Source organism: Cavia porcellus, unplaced genomic scaffold (genome assembly GCF_034190915.1).
Source record: "Cavia porcellus strain 051 isolate PalLab524CR breed Dunkin Hartley unplaced genomic scaffold, mCavPor4.1 scaffold_14, whole genome shotgun sequence".
In the NCBI taxonomy this organism is placed as follows: domain Eukaryota; kingdom Metazoa; phylum Chordata; class Mammalia; order Rodentia; family Caviidae; genus Cavia; species Cavia porcellus.
Genome location: NW_026947497.1, coordinates 48,849,924 through 48,866,909, shown reverse-complemented (window position 1 = coordinate 48,866,909; position 16,986 = coordinate 48,849,924). Strand labels below are relative to the sequence as shown.

The 16,986-nt window shown below is 40.1% G+C and overlaps 1 protein-coding gene across 5 annotated transcripts in view; it reads left to right on the top strand.

The window, feature by feature from the left end:
• Gria2 (glutamate ionotropic receptor AMPA type subunit 2) overlaps nt 1-16,986 on the top strand; it is a 132,421-nt gene that overhangs the window by 79,869 nt on the left and 35,566 nt on the right. For all 5 annotated transcript variants that reach the window (XM_005006795.4, XM_003476981.5, XM_003476982.5 and 2 more), the window contains exons 5-6: nt 1,220-1,273; nt 6,944-7,105. In XM_005006795.4, coding sequence (XP_005006852.1) covers nt 1,220-1,273; nt 6,944-7,105 — 216 coding nt within the window. The remainder of the gene's footprint in view (nt 1-1,219; nt 1,274-6,943; nt 7,106-16,986) is intronic.

Below are 16,986 nucleotides of genomic sequence, written 5' to 3'. Positions count from 1 at the left end.
TGTCAGGGTGCTGCGATGCTCGGGATGGTTGGCTTCCATCAACCTTCAGCCCTCAATCAGTGATCAAGATGGGAGCCAGCTTGTACTGTACCCTCATACTCCACCAGGTCCTTCCTGGTCAAGTTGTGAGAGTTTGTAGGTTAGGTATGTTAAGTGCTTATGTGTGCGTGTGAGTGTGTGTGTGTGTGTGTGTGTGTGTGTGTGTGTGTGTGTCTGTCAGTATGCGTGGTACTGGGGAATGGGATTGAGGCCTTCACCGAGCTATAGCTGCTCCTTACTTTGTCTTTCTGTCTCCCTTCCCCTCCCTCTCCCCATCCCTCCTCTCCCCCTCGCCTCCCCTCCCCTCCCCCTCTCCTCCCCCTCCCATACCTATTGCTCTCATGGCAGCATCTCAGTAAGACACCCAGGCTTGTGATCATCCTGCCCCAGCTGCCTGGCCTGCTGGGATTCCGGGTGTCTGTGTGTCAGGGCATACCTTCATTATAAGCTATAAAATGTCTAACCATTTTTCCAGAACGGCAGCACGGCCCCTGCACCCTTGCCCACTCTTTTCATATTGTTGTTCAGTGCACATTAAATTGATTGCAGCAACATCCACATCTGCTACGAGCATTCCAGCCTGACCCCTTGTGCCACAGCTTCCACAGTTCTGCTTTTCACGGCACTGATCTTTCTCTTAAATTTCTGCAGAGAAATTAGCCTCTCTGACACTTTGCTTTGTGTATTAGAAATAATGTCCATTTGAACTCAGCTGTAGGCCTTTAAAATTCTGAGGGTAGGACTATCATTTTATATTTCAAGGTAAAAATCTTTTATTTGCTCTTTTTTCAAATTTTTATAGTTATCTAACTGTGCTTATCTTTGACTAATGTGTAATTATAAAATCTCAGATGTTGATTTCAGTTGTTTAGTTTTTTACCAAAAAGACATCGTACCTTTTGTAGGAATAAAATTATGAATTGACTTTATGTTTAATATTTTATGGCCTTATTTTCACTATTGATAAAAATGGAATAATTATTTTGGGTTAGTGATTGTCTTCTTGAAAGATAACTGTTATTCAAGAATGAAATGTAATATTATGTTTCCCTGCGAGAGATATTCTCTAGATTTCACAAAAACATAGCAAATATATTTTTTCCTGAAACACATTATAATACTAGTAATTTATATTAATGATATTTGTATTTACTAAATGATTTTTGTTTATCTCTGGTAGGTTATTACTATTGGGAAACATGTTAAAGGATACCACTACATCATTGCTAATCTGGTAGGTAAACTGATTCCTATTTATTATTTCACTACTTTTCCTAAAATCAACTTTGATCATCACCATTTATTAGTGGTGCTCTACAAATGTTATTGTGATATATCTATGAGGCTACAAGTGGCAATATGTTTTCAATTTACTATATTTTAAACAGCTTTTCCATGTTTTCACATCCCATTTGACATATTCAATTAATTTCCTATTATAAAAACTGTTGTAAAGTTTTATAGAATGATTTAACTTAACAAATTAGTTTCATAGTTTCACTAAAAGAAAATTTTCAAAAATATATAAAGTATAACTTTATCAAAGTATCTCCTCATTTCTCACAGTAACATGTATTTTATAAACTTTGCCTTATGTATATTTCCTTTAAGTTTTAGTACATGTAATATCTGAAATATTTTTACATTTGTGGAAATACATTTTATTGCACAATTAAACCTGGGTATATGATAATGTTATTAATATAACATATTGTGCAGTATGTAATGGCAATGTTTTATGAATTATTTTTTTCTGATTTCCTGCTTACTCTGTTACTAACTGCATGAGAGTTGAATTCCTCTAGCTGATTCCTCTTTCACTGGGATTCTTGTCATATTAAGGTCATCCTGAAATGACAGAGGAGCCCAGATTACTTCCCTTGAAGTATACTCAGAGTCACCAGTTTAGAGTACTTATTAGGTATTTTTTTTTTTTTTTCAGAATGGCCTTTTTTTTTTCAGGAATTAGGCCTTTATTGTTTCAAAAGTGACTGATGCTGAGGCTGACGTGATGCTGTGTGACTGAGATTAAACTCCCCTCCACCCTCACACAGCCTCAGAAAACAAACAGGAGAAACAGGGAAACCTGCAGAATGCACAAGTTTATGTGCAACAACAGAACTCCACTCTGAGGCGGACAATGCAAGCTTATTTTAAGTAGCATAACAGGACTTCAAAAAGGTTTTACATTGTACTAACATAGATTAAGTGCATGAGTTTTCTAGTATCTTACTGTTCATCAATGATGACACAAAGAAATTAAAATCAAAATGAAACCCACAACTCCACAGTGTGTCTAGAGTTAGGGTTAGAGTTAAGGTTAGAGTTAGGTTCGAGTTCGGGTTAGGGTTAGTCTCTACTGTTTTACTGGAGGTGGTATCAGCCATAATTTAGCGTGTCAGAGTTCAAAGGAACATACCATGGGAAGAAGGTGGTCATTTCCAGTGAAATCACCATTTGGCAGTGACATTGATGAGGACTATGCAGGCTGTAGCATTTTCCCCTGGTGTGTACTGAGGGGGACCAAGGGGACTCTACAGAGAGGTGACAGTGAAAGCAAAGGGAACCCCAGGCACAGGCTCTGCAGAGCCCTCCATCAGCAGGGATCAGTGGGGTTCTCAGAGCCTCCTGTGGACCCTGCCATTTGACAAACAGCTCACAGTTGCTTGAAAGCTGTGGTCTTGAAAACACAGATGGAGAAGATTACCTTACAGCACTGAGAAGAAATGACAAAAGTCACTCATCAGTTTGAGCATCTATATGTGATACTGTGATATGTGCAGGAAGGGTTTGAGTGATCCAAGTCATTCAAAGAAGGAAGCTCATGCTGCTGTCATTTTTCTGAGAATCACCTACTGGTGATTGAATCTGGTCGCCAATTCTGCTTTTACTTTTATTTTTTTCTGAAACCTTGCTTTCCTCATCCTGAGGAACTTCTGGTGAATCAATAAGTTGAATGAGAAATTTTGCCACAATTTCTGGGACTTTAGAGGACACTTGGCAATTTCTCTGACAGTGGAAGTTGGACAGTGCCACCCAGAGTGAAAGGGCTTCCTCTTGCACACTTTGGACTGAGCCTTCCCCGCCTTCCTGGCTCATATCTACCGAGCGAGAAGATGTGATCCTGGAGGAGAGAAATAGTGGCAGATGAGATTACTGACTTGTTTCGAACAGGACTGCTGACTGCTGTGAGGGGCTCCTGGTTCAGATTTTGAAAGGCTAATTAGTCCATTGGGCAAGGAGAGAGGGGGACATGTGAGCATTCGGCTCTCACTTCTTCAACCATGCTGGTCGCAAGTATTTAATTGAATTCAGTTCCTGAAGAAGCAATGATTCCACAGTCCTGTTAATTACATATCTCCACATTCAGCCTTTAGATCTGGCACAGCATTAGTTAAGACGTACCTTCTCTTCTGAAACTCTGGAAATGAATCCTCAGGAACAGTTGTTTCCAGCTATGTCATTAACCCTTGACACCTCTGCTACGGCTCTTCTTTTTTTATTTTTTCTTCCTCTTCTGCTTGTTATGAATTGACAAGGTTGAGAAAAGAAGAAAGGAAATTTAGAGGAAAGCAGATACTCACTGAAGCCCCTTAAAATCGTTATTGAGGTTTTGGTTGAAAGTGTTGTTGGTAAAGATGTTAGTAAATGGCTAAAGATGATGTGAAACCCTTAAGGAAAGAGAAAATGAGAATGAAACCATCAACAGTGCAAGACTTTGACAGTGTTCTCAGGACACAGACTGGTTGATGGGTGGGAGAAGGAAGGGAATACTCAAAATGTTTGCAGAGAGGATGCAGAGCCTGCTCTTTCTGCACTGTGCCTGTGATGTCCTTAATGGGAGGATCCAGGAGCCATGAACAGCAAGATGAAAGTGTGAGTCAAAGGAGGTGTGTCTTAGTAGCTCCCCTAGAGGAGTGTGACACAGACAGTAAGTATTCTCAGGAGCATTCCCAGGGCGTGTGAAGAGCATGGCAGGAAGGCAGTAGGGTGGCATGACTGTGGTTAAGGGGGGGCTCCATTGGACCCTCAGGGCTCTGTGTTGCATAATCGTATTACTTTTTGCCATGAAAGACAAGATGGAGGCATCTTTGAACCCAGGTTTTACTTACTTTTGCCACAGTAACTATGGGTAGCTCTGCAGGACAGATTGTGTGTCTGAGCTGTTGGCCAGAGGCCCTGATTTTCTCTGCAAATGGATCTCAGGAAACTGGGACCATCACCAAGCCCCATACAGGATTAGATTCAGAATCTTTTGTAGGCAGTGACTGGACACTTCAAACCACCAGGGAGGAGCTGCAAGCCCTGCTCCCTGAGTACCCACTCTTCTCTTGATGGTGCTGCTTTCTACAGAACAGGAATTGCAGAAGTTCTTGATACTGTAAAGATATAGACAGACACACAAGGCAGTTACTGGATGTTCCCATGTGGAATTCCCAACCTGCTGTGGCTCATCCACTGCTCTCTCTTTAGAGTTTAATGAGACACACATGCATGTGTAGAAGATGGGGGAACTGAGTGGCCCAGAGGACAGGGAAACAAACATGGCCAAACCCACTTCTGTCCACCCTGCCTGGTCATCCAGTGAAGCATGCTTAGGAATGGGCCTGACAGATGCACAGAAGAATGGCCAGAGTGATGCCCTGACTCCCTCTGAAATAACCAAGCATGACAGGCACTCAAGGAAAACTTCACCAGGAAGCATGAAAAATGCAATAGAAAACAAACAAAAACAGAAACAAACAAAAGACAGAAAAAGAGAACCAGGGGTGGAAACAAGAAAAAATGTTTAAAATACATAATTAATAGCTATAGAAAAAGAGACAAATTACCCATAAAAAAGAACATTTTATAAACAAGGAAAAAGAAAAATAAGAGCTACAGAAAGTTAATTGATTTTATTTATTTAGCAATTAAAATTAATTACATGACCTTGAGGATGAATTTGAAGAACATTCTGGATTATATAACAAAGTGACAATGTGATATAGGAAAGCATAAGACCCATAAGAGATTTAACATCTCTATCAGAGACCGGCTAGAAGGAGAGACAAATGAAAAAAAGAGAAAGGAAATGTAAAAGAACCACTTTGAAAAACATCCAGTGTGAGTGGATACATTTCTGCCCAGGGAGGCACACAGTAACTGCAAGAAGAGGAACCTAGTAAAAATTTCTTTGTGGAATTTTGAGATAAAGAAAAGATTTTGAAGGTCTTTTTGGAGGTTGGAGGGAGTTGGTAGGAGTGAGGTCACATACAGAGAAGAGTTAGAAATGGCTTTTTATCCTCATAGCAACAATGAAATAAAAGCCATACCAACAAAATAAAAGCCAGTGGGACAGTGCTTTCCAGTTATGAAATTTTCACCTGGACATTCCACATTGAGACAAGGTACTGACCAAGCGTCAGGGTAAAATAAAGTCCTTTCAACCACATGCTGGGCCCAAACATTTGCCTCCAGTCTGTCTCAGGAAACTCCTGGGGGGTACACCAGAGGGAAGAAACAGTGCAAAGGAGAGAAACACAGCAAGGGGACAAGTTACCCTCAGGAAAGAAACTGAGAAATTCAGGGTCACTTCATGGCGACGGCTGCAGGATAGACTGATGGGAAGAGGAACCCATTCAGGTCTCAGGGGCCTAGGAGGACTCGGGAAATCAAGTGTTCAGGAAAAATTTGATATGTATTTCCTGCACTGTTTGACTGTTCCTTCTTTAAAGAAGTTTTATTTTTTATTTTAAAGAGATTAAGACAAAAGAGGACATAACAAAGCAGCTAGACCCATACTTATCACCATGTACTAAAAATCTCTAAAAAAAGATTTGTTCTTCCTTATGTGAAATATTTTCATGGAACAACTGGAAAGCATTAAGGATAGGCTTGGAAAACATTTTAGTAGCAAATAGAGGAGACAGTTACTAACATTGCAATGAAAAATGTTAGAGGAAGAAAATGAGATGCCGGTGTCTTTTGGCTTTGCTCGTGAATAACACTTCCAATTACCAATTGTAAACGGTAAGTGTTGGGTTAGATGGGAGAGGAGATAAATGGTGTGGCGATATAACTGAGTTACAAGCTCATCTGGCATAAACAAAAGTTCAATAAAATATCTGAAATTGGCAAGTTAAGAAAGAGTAATATAAGTGTGTCATGGAGGAATGCAGATTTTATAAATGCATGAAAAATGAGGGTACAGAAAATGCAAGTATGAAGCAACTTCAGGAGACCATGGAAGCGATAGAGCAGAGACTCTGATTTTTGTTATATAATTTTTTCACTGTTTGTCTTCTTCTGGTAAAAATGCAAGCAAAATCATGAACCAAAAAAAGATACTTATCATCCTCCCAGCAAAACAGCAATGTATTTGAAGATCAACGAGAAAGAAAAGACATTGTGCAAAATAATAAAGAAATATAAAATGCAAAGATGCGTATAACTGAGGTAATTTGAAATACAGACCTATTGGAACAAAAATCCTTTTAACAATGTTTGAAGTCAGTGCAGAGAACGTATGATGGTTTTAGTAGTGAATGAATTCATTCTAATAAGACAAATTGTTTTAATATATTTTATAAAACTAATTTTAGCAGTGTCTGGGCATTTAAGCCCTGTTCTCATTTTAAAGATATTTGTATTATGTGAATGAAAGACCAGTTTAATAAGAAATGATTTACAAGGCTGAAGTCCTGAACTGTGTGTTTCCTGGCTGTAAGCAGCTGCAGCTGTATAAGAAATTTCTCGGTAAGGCAGAAATTTTATGTAACTACTACTGTGAGAGTCATGTGATCCAAGGTTGGCTGCAACCTTTCTATCAGGTATTCTTTGAAATATATAAAAACCTGTCATGCAGAATTGTGTGTTCAATGGTAAATTCCATTTGAATGACCTAAGTGTGTTCTCTGCCTAGGGATTTACTGACGGCGACCTACTGAAAATTCAGTTTGGTGGTGCGAACGTGTCTGGATTCCAAATAGTGGACTATGACGATTCCTTGGTGTCTAAATTCATAGAAAGATGGTCAACACTAGAAGAAAAAGAGTATCCTGGAGCTCACACATCTACCATTAAGGTTGGCTTTTGTTTCTGTTTTCCTATTTTGAGGGGAGATGAAAGATGGAATAGAGAACACAGTTCAAATTTGACAAATATATAGACTGCTAACTCTGGTTTCCAACTTTTGTTTATGACACAAACCAGCACAGCTGTACCGTATTACTCTTCAGTGACATTTTTTATGTGCTTTCATTTATCTATTGAGGATTGTTTTATGTTGGGTGGATTCTGATCCAGGTATCTTGGCAGTAAACAAACAGAAAGTTTCCTGTCTGCTCACAAGGTAGTGGATGAAAGACCATAAGCTTTGAGAGAATTCCATACAGGAAGGGAACAGAGAATATGGGAAGACACAGGGTGAGACCACCTTAACATACATGTGCCAGAAACACCCCTTTGAGGAGGAAATTCTCAATATAAAACTTGAAGAACACAAGGCAGCCTGGATGCTGCTGAGAAAAAAACCCATTTACAAATAAAGAACAATAGAGAGCATTGTACCCTAATCTTCAAAATAATTAACTGTAGACAGTTCAGTCAGTAGACCTATGATCATATCCACAAAATGTGTGCCTTTGTGTGTGATGTGCAAAGTAACTTCTAATAAATATCCTGGCCTCTGAGATACTGTAGAATTGGGATAATAACCTCGGTTTACTTTAATAATTCAAAAATGAGTATCATGCTTACATAGTCAAAGGATATTTGAATGCTAATTATGTACCCTGTTGGGATGTACAAGCTACATGGATTCCCTGTTTTCCATGGATTCAAACACACTGAGATGCTCATTTGTTTATGCAGCACATTTCTGTCTTCTTTCAAGTGTTGCATATTTCCACTGTTAGCAGGAAACAGACAGTGTAGAACTAGAACATGGCCAGACGTCCGATGGCTCTGTTTGCTTGTGCATGAGAAAGCAGACTGCATGTGTGCAAATGAGAGAAGTGAAGTACAGTGTCACAGTGGAGCGGATCACACCTCAGAGATTGGGCATTCGGCTACCAGTGAATGCCCTGCTGTGGGACTGGCTTGAGTTGCAAGGAGATACTCTGAGGTTCTCTGCCTATGGGACAGACGTATAATAGGTCCTCATGATTTTCAGTCAGTTTCAGCGGAGCATCCCACAGCAGACTCAAAATGTTGCCATGAACTAATATCCATCTGCAAAGTCCGTGACTTTCCTCTTTGATGACTGTGACCCAGGATGGTACTGATGCTACTCTCATGCAGATGTGGGCTCAGTGTTGGCGAGTCTGCAGCATTGCTTGCTGGAAGGCCACCTGCTGGTCCTCCTTGGGGAGACTCAGGCTTCCCTCTGCAGGGAGGTGGTTGGTTTAGTCCAAGCTCTCTGCTAAGGTGTGCCTGTGTCACCTATGCTGCTAGGGAGCCTTGCACTCCGTGGAATGTTCTCAGTCATTACCTGCCCCCACTGCTGCCTGCTATGGGAGTATGAAAGGGAAATGAGATTCCTTTTTTTTATCCTGGAGACCTTATCATTATTCAGGTTCCTGTGTTTTGCATCAGAATGCATGGAGGGGGTGTGAGAGATCTCTTGGCAATGCCTTCTGTTAGCATTTTCCCCAAGCTTCTGCCAGATTTCACTCTGCTGAGAGACAACAGGGTGACATTTATTTGCTGCCTCCCACAGTGGCATTTCTGTCCCATGTTCCATGGTGCTTGCCTGTTGGTGGCCATTGCTAATTTTCAGGGAGCTCCCTGTGGCCTGTCATTGTAAGATGTTGTATACCTTGGTGTCTGGGGTTCAATTCTGCCCCGTGAGTCATGGCTGCTGCTTCCCAAGTTGCTGTGAAGGTTAAGTAACATTTAAAAATGTTTTCGCAGTATTCAAAGCCTTTGTGCCAATGAAGGTTGATTCCTTTCCCTACTCCCATCTGAGATGAGCCAGTTGTAAGGTCTCTTCAGCTTTAACATTTTGTGACCCTTTTACTTTCATCCCAGAGGCATCCATTATAAAGCCATCCAAGCCTAATAAAAACTACTGAAAACCCCTGGGAAGGGTACAATCTCTGGAGGTGGGGACCTCATCCTAAAACAGACACGTATCGCTCATAGACCCGAGGGCCAGGAATTGAGTTTAAACAAGAAAAGAAATGAAAATGTACAAAGCCTGCCCTTGAGAATCCACAGCCTGAAACAGGGAGACAGACACATCACAAACTCTAAACATATCAGTAGTAGAGGATGGTGGGGGCTGGGGGTCCAGCTCAGTGGCACAGCACCTGCCCAGCCTGTGAATGGTGCCCTGGGTTTGATTTACAGGCCCACGCATGATGAGTAGATGTTTGCCAGTTCCCTGTAGACAGTTAGGACAACTGAGTATGGAAGGGAGGTTGGGGAATGCTGTTTGCAAGTGAGTCACCTGAGTCACTGTGTTTTGCATGCCACTACAAGGGGGAGTGGGAGCGTCCATGGTAAAGAACTACAAGGGCAGAGTCAGTGTGACACAGTAGTAAAGAAGATGCAAGGAATATATGTTTATGGTGCTTCAGTATTTGAAACAGGGCAGATGGAGTGTGTTGTAAGAGGTAAGTGTACTGCATTGTCAGCAGATGTAACAGACAGTGCCTGTAACATGCAGGGGTCCCCTGTCCCTTAGCCACAAGGAACACATGCTAAGAAACTAAGTGGATGCTTGAAACTGTGAACACTATCCATCTCATTGCTTTTTTTCTGTAATATATATTTAGGGGAAGGTTTAATTTGTAAACTAAGCACAGTAAGATTAATCATACTAACTAATAACACAATAGGACAATTATTACCCTGTGCTGTGATAAATGTTACACCATTGTGGTTTTGAGAATATCTTATTACACTGAAATCACTACTTTTCTGCCCCTTACAATTGGAGAGGATACAATGCCAAGGTGGTAAGCTGTAGGAAGCTGAAGACACAGTTACCGTGACCTCAGCATACAGTGGTTTCTCTCCTAATTTGCTGCAAACCTTTGAAGTTTCTCTTGAAGAATGTACATGATGGCTTCTCTTGGAGAGAACCAGTGGCCAGCAGTGCTAGACTTGCATTTGGGGGGATTATGAAGTGAGCTAAAGATCACTGGCACACAGATGCTGCCCACACACAGTGGCCCATCTCACTAAGCTACCCAGCAGCAGCGAGGGGGGTGGTATGCCTGGCACAGAGGTCGTGAGAAGAGGAAGAAGGTGCCGCCTTGGGTGTGGTGGAGTGGGCTGGCGTGAGATCTCCTGGTGCTCCTCACCACACAATGTGGCTTAACACTGCTCAATTATGTATTTCCAGAATTTTTCATTTCCTAGTTTCAAACCATGAAAATAAAAGTGCAGATGTGGGGAAAATTCTGAAATGCCTTCACATAGTTTTCTGCTTCCATAGGCAGAAGAAAGGAGGAAGAGCTGTACAGGGCACTCTGTAGCATTCTCTGAATACATTAATGTGTTCTCAGTGTGTGATTTACTTAGAGAAAGCGAACAAAAATAGGTCTAATGAGATTATTTCTAATGAGGTTACTTCCTTTGAAACATTTTTTTTTCAGCCATTAACTATATCAGGTACATTGTTGGTATTTAAATCACATTTTACTACTTTACAATAAAAACCAGGCTATAGCATGAAAAGCTATAAAAGTACATTTTATTACATCAAATTCCTTCATAACTAGGCTTTTAAAATTACACTAGGATGTAGGAATAATAAATAGATGATTATTTTAAAGTATTTTTAGTCTATCCCAAAAGTTCATTCAGCTTCCCATAGCTTCCTAATTAAAATAAATTTTATTCAATAAATATAAAGTAAATATTCAGTTTTAATACTTAGCATGATTTAATAAGCAGCAAATACAATTACAGTATTTAAAGTTTTTCATCCTTCTATAAATACAAAAAAGGTTACCCTAGCATCATAGTAATTGAGATTTTAAATCTGACTCTCCCTAGTATACTAACAATTATATTAGAATATTCTGTTATCCATTCAACACATATTTATTGAATTTGTAGCCCTTGACTGACTTAATTATAGGTGTTTTATTCTTGAGGAATTAACCTCCAGGGCAGAAGCCAGGAGTCACTCAGGAGCAATGACAGAAATTCTCTGGCAGATCTCTTCCACTTACACGATCAACACTGAACTTAGGTTTTCCACTGTGCATGGCCTGTTCTTCCCAGTCTTTCCTTTCTCATTGAAGTCAACTCTCCACTTTCATGCTACTTGGATCAGAAACCCGAAGGTGTCCGTGCCTCCTCTTCTTCCTGGTAGCCATGTCTCATTGGTCAGGAAATCGCGCCATCAGCTCTGTCACTTTCGCCTGCCTCCTCTGTCCCTGCCTGCATCCCGCCACCATGCCTGCATCTGCCAGGACCCTGCCAGGGTTTCCTGAACCGGGTTCCTTCTCCCATGCTTGTCCTCCTTGCCTTCCATGTCTGGTCCTCTGGAAACCTAAAGGAGAGTGTGTCCCAGGGCTGCTCCACATGTGCGCGTACCTTTCCATCTCTCTTGGCGTGAAAGCCAGAGTCATTGTGCTGGCTCCAGAGTCCCTGAATGCTCTACCACCAGGCTCCTGACCTAATATCTTAGCTCTGACCCCTCCCTTCCTCTCTGCTGCTTCTACCTTGGGCTTCTTGATCTTCTTCCTGCACCTTGGAGACCTTATGCCTTGGGGCCGCTGTGCAGCTTCCTGAATGGACCCAGCTCTGCTCGCATCTCTGCATGGCTAAATCCATCATCCCTTTTCGTCTTTGCTTCAGGGCCCGCGAAGCCAGTGGTGGGCTCTGTATTGAAAACGGTGTCCTTGGATCAGCTGGAGGCAGACCCTTGCTCTTTCTCTGCTCCGGCTTCTCTTTCATTTCTGCAGCCCAGTGTGCTCTAATAACTTGTTCACTTAGATCTTAATTGCCTGTCTACTGCTTGAACGTCAGAGCCCCTTTCTGTCTCTGTGCTTAATCATATCCTCTCGGCCTTTTAGCCCAGTGCTTCCCATGCAGTACCTATGTAACCATATGAGCAAGTGGAGGAAGGCCATGGTACCACTGTCAGAAGCAGGGAACTGGGTCTTGGAGGTAAGAAAAGGCTGCGTGGGAGCAGCACTGTAGAACCTGAAGCACAAAGAGAAATGGGAGTTAGCAGAAAGGAGGAGGCAGCTGAGGGTGGAGGAAGGAGGATCGGTGTCCTCTCCAGGGCAGGGAAGATAGAAACACTTCCACCACGCTGAAGGCCTCATGGGGGTGTCTGAAAGGAAGGGTGAGACCTGATGCTTAGGAACCTGCAGAACCCAGAGCTGGGGCTGCGCTCGGGCTTCACATCCCCAGGAGCCCGGATACCAGGCACGGTGGGGCTTCTGAGAGCATCCTCATCGCATTTGGAGAGTGGCAGGGAAGCCCTGCAGCAGAGGGCTGGTCACAGGTCATGGTCCGGATGCCCAGTGACTGCAATAACTGGCGCTCCTTGGTGACAGAGAAGGCCGCAGTGTGGGAGGAGGCAGGGACCTGCAAAACCATCCTGCTGAGACCGGGGTTTTCAGCATTGAGGATGTGACAGGTGGATGGAGAGAAACAGATGAGTTTTTATTTACAGATTTCTTTTCACTTCCTTATTTATAAACAAAATAGTCATCACAAATAAATAGATAAACAAATACTCATGGAACCTGCTGGTAGCTGTAAAGGGGAGACTCTGAGAGGCACGGTCTGGTCTCTCATTTGTATCTTCCAGGTCGTCGACCTGAGGACCGGTTTCCACAGAGCAGGTGCCCCGTAGATGTTTTTAGGCATGTCCAACATGCTGCACAATACAAGTAAACACTTTGAAAATATCACCTCGCTGAGAATGAAAAAATGTGGAATGACCCTTGCTGTGCTTGAATTTGGTTTGGATTTCTATCAGGGCATCTGGAATGTTCTCTTGGTCAGCTGTAGCAGGAAAGTCGTGCTATGAGTAGTTTTACTTGATGGGATGTTAATTGATTGTAGAAATTTAACCAAGCTTCTTCCAGCACTTGCATTTTTCATGAGGGACCATCAAAGTAGATATTTTACTTCCCCGAAAAGTTTTTGAATAGAGACATATCATAAGTTTGATTTTTCACCTTCTAGAAAAGCAATTACAAATACTTGTATTTTGTGATAGATTTTGGGGGTGTTGGTGTCTCCCACAGCCTGGGAGCTGGGGCAGTTCATCCCATTGTGTCACATAACTCATTTTCCACTTTTGTATCTTTGGGGTCCCATCAGTGTTGAGGAATTCAGTGATGATCCAGCACTGATATTTGCGTGGCATTTTAAATAGTGGTTTTCTCACAAAAACCCCATTTTACCCAATAAATGACTTAGCATACATCTCAAAGTTTTGTAATTGCTGTCCTAGGAGAGTTATTAGGCCTGTCTGGAAATAGCGTAATCTTTTTTAGTCTAGTAATTAATAGTGTGCATGCAATGATACCCTGGTAGCCTAATAGGATTAATTTCAGTGTTGAGCTGACCAAAATGACAGCTAATCCACTGCCATTTACTTAATGCATTTATTTTAACTACCACAATCCAGGAGCTTGACCAGATTTACTATGTATTTTAAGAACTACATATGATTAAAATCAACCTGTAAGTTTTTAAAACTGATAATAAAATGACATATTTTTTAAAACTTCATTGAAAAGTACATGTGATACCATAGAAATACATTACTAACATTTCTAATTTTAATGCAGCTCATCTGGGCTCATAATTAGTTTTCAGTTTTCTTTATTTGTAAAAAGACCAAGTGTAGATCAATAAGATTCCTCTCAAATCTCTATTGCTATGATTATGTGAAAAGCTAATTGAGCCCTCAATAAAATTGATAGTACTATTTCCGATTTTTGCTGAGTCTCTGAAATCACATGTGGTTCTACCATCTTGAAAAGTCATGCCGGTAAGCATCTTTGATCTCCAGATGCCCGAATTGAAGTGAAATCACCCTGAATAACATGTGCAATCACAGATGGTGAAATCTAAGGAGCTTTTACACGGAGTTGGTGGGAGAGGAAAAGAGTGATTTACGAAGCTAACAAAATAAAAGCACTTCCTCTCAGGAAACCTTTCACTATGGGTGAGCCGGAACCGCACACTGCTTTGACCCGAATTTCTTTTACTGTCTGGCTAAATCTGATGAGCTTGATGTGAAAATCTGAATATTTAAGTATGTAATTCCGAGTTTCAGAATAGAAAGGGCTTAGACTTCAATGAAGATATTCATTGAAGGTCAACAGTCAGTCTTGGTAATTTAAGCCAAAACTGTGTTGCTTTTAATGCATTACTTTTACATGAAAAACTTTTCTTGACCACAGGCTAAACTTCCTTTTATTACTCATAAAGAATAATGAAAGATGTTAATTTGTTTTATTGCCAACAAAGCTCAGATTTCACCCTTGGAAAATATCTCCGGGCTTCTGTGCTTATCTAGGATATGGAGTTTTCTGAAGAGTTTAGAAGATAGTTTGCCTTTCTGCAGTGAAGTTTCAAAGGGCACATGCTCAAAACACTTTACAGTAAATTAAAGATGACCTTATCACAGACAGCCCTTTCCAGAGGGCAGACCGCTGCTGAATCTGAAATTAAGCCAAGTGAATAATTTTAAATTTATAAGGTATTTTCACCTACTCTTGTTTCTCCTAAAGAGTTATTTCTTTTGATTTTTGAATATTGCTAGGAATCTTTAAAAAATTTCCAAATTTTTATACAAATTTACTTATTTTTTTCTAAAGCTTGTAATTTTATAATTATTTTATAAAATGAAGAAACAATTATATTGTGAAAGATCTTCTGAAAATATAATTAAGTATATAATAATTTTATTTAAATAATTTATGCTGCCTTAAAAATGGCTGTGTGAAGTTTACCAGGCCATATAACTTTTGATGTATTAAAGAATATTACATAAAGCATTTTCATGGAAAGTAAGTTGGGTCTAGAAAATTTTTAAAGTGGTAATTAATCTAGGACTGCTGATGAAATAGCCAAGTTGGAATTACCCCTCTGAGAATTTTTCAGAGCTTATAACATACCATTGTAAGATCATTTTCTGTCTCATTGGATGAAAGAATGGCTTTCTGTGGGACAGAATAGTGATTTTTGAAAAATCATGAAAACAAATTAGTTGTACACCAAGAGAGATGGCAAGAAAAGAGAAAAGGAAGTAAAACTGCTGGCCCTTAGCTGTCATTCTTACTATAATTTCTAAATCACCAAGCTTCTCGTCTCTCATCTATACACTTATTTATCTTATTTCCCAATTAAGGTACAAACTCTCTCAGGCACCCTGGTGTTTTGAGTTCCCTGGGACTCAAGAATTCCTGCTCCAAATTAGACAAGAGAGTGAAATAAAAGGAAAAAAGGATAGGAAAGGAAAAAAATTATATTATCATTACTCACAGATGACATAATACTGTACAGAGAAGACGCTAAAAGCTCCACCAAACGATATCTAGATTTAATAACCAAATTCAGGTGCATACCTAGATACAGAGACTCAAAAATCAGCAGCCTTCCTGTACACAATCCACAAACTCAACTGAGAGAGAAATTAAGGAAACCACAGCTTTCACAATAGAACCTCCTAAAATGTTATACTTAGGAATCAATTTAAGAAAGGAACTAAAAGATCTATATGTTGAAAATTACAGTACTCTGAAATAAGAAATAAAAAAATTCTCATAAAATGGAAAGATAATCCTTGTTTATGGATAGGGATAACCAACTTTGTGAAAATGGCCACAATCCCAAAACTGTTACAAAAATTTAATGTAAGTCTGTTCAAAATAACATTAGCATATCTCATAGATCTAGAGAAAACATTCCTAAAATTCATCTGGACCCAAAAGAGATCGAGAATAGCAAAGGCAATCCTGGGCAACAAAGGGCAAGGCAGGAGGCATCACACTCCCTTGACTTTAAACTGTATTACAAAGCTATTGTGACAAAATCAGCATGCTACTTGCAAAAAAATAGATGTGAGGATCAGTGGAATAGAATAGAAAGTGAACACACAACTGAAAACACAATCAGCCTACTTATCTTTGACAAATGCGACAAATATGTACACTGGAAAAAAGCCTCTTTAATAAATGGTGCTGGAAACAAATGGCTTTCCATATGCCAAAGACTAAAACTAGACCCATGTTTATCACCAAAAAACAGAAACATTAATACACTGGAAGAGCAAGATGTAGAAATCTTGAAGACATAGAGATAGTGAGATTTCATGAATAAAAAATAAACTTCACAGGAAGTACTGCAAAGTAATAAGCAACTGGTATCTCGTCTTATGAAACGTTTTTGCACCTCAAAAGAAATCATTCAGAAAGTGAAAAGAAAGCCCATGAACTGGGGAATAAAATAGTCAACTATTCCTCAGACAAAGAACTTCTACCTAGAACATATAAAGAATTTTTTTAAAAGTCAAGTACCCCAGATTCAAAAACCTTATCCAAAAGTGGGCATCTGAGATGACTACACACTTCTCAGATGAAGAAACACAAATGGAAAATAAATACATGGAAAAAAGTTAAATATCACTGGTCATTGAAGAGATGCAAATTAAAACAACACTGAGATTCCATCTCACTCCAGAAAGAATGGTTGTCAACAAGAAATCAACCAATAACAAATGCTGGAGAGACTGTGGGGAAAAAAGACTCTTTGCTATCGATGGGAGTGTAGACTGGTATAACCACTGTAGAAATCAGTGCGGACATTCTTCAAGAAAACTAGAAAGAGAGATTCTATTTGACCCAGCTATTCCCCTTCTGAGTATTTTTCCAAAAGAATTGAAAATATCATACCACAGTGATTTATGTGCACCCATGTTTACAGCAGCATAATTTGTAATAACTAAATCTTAGAAACAAACTTAATGTCCATTAA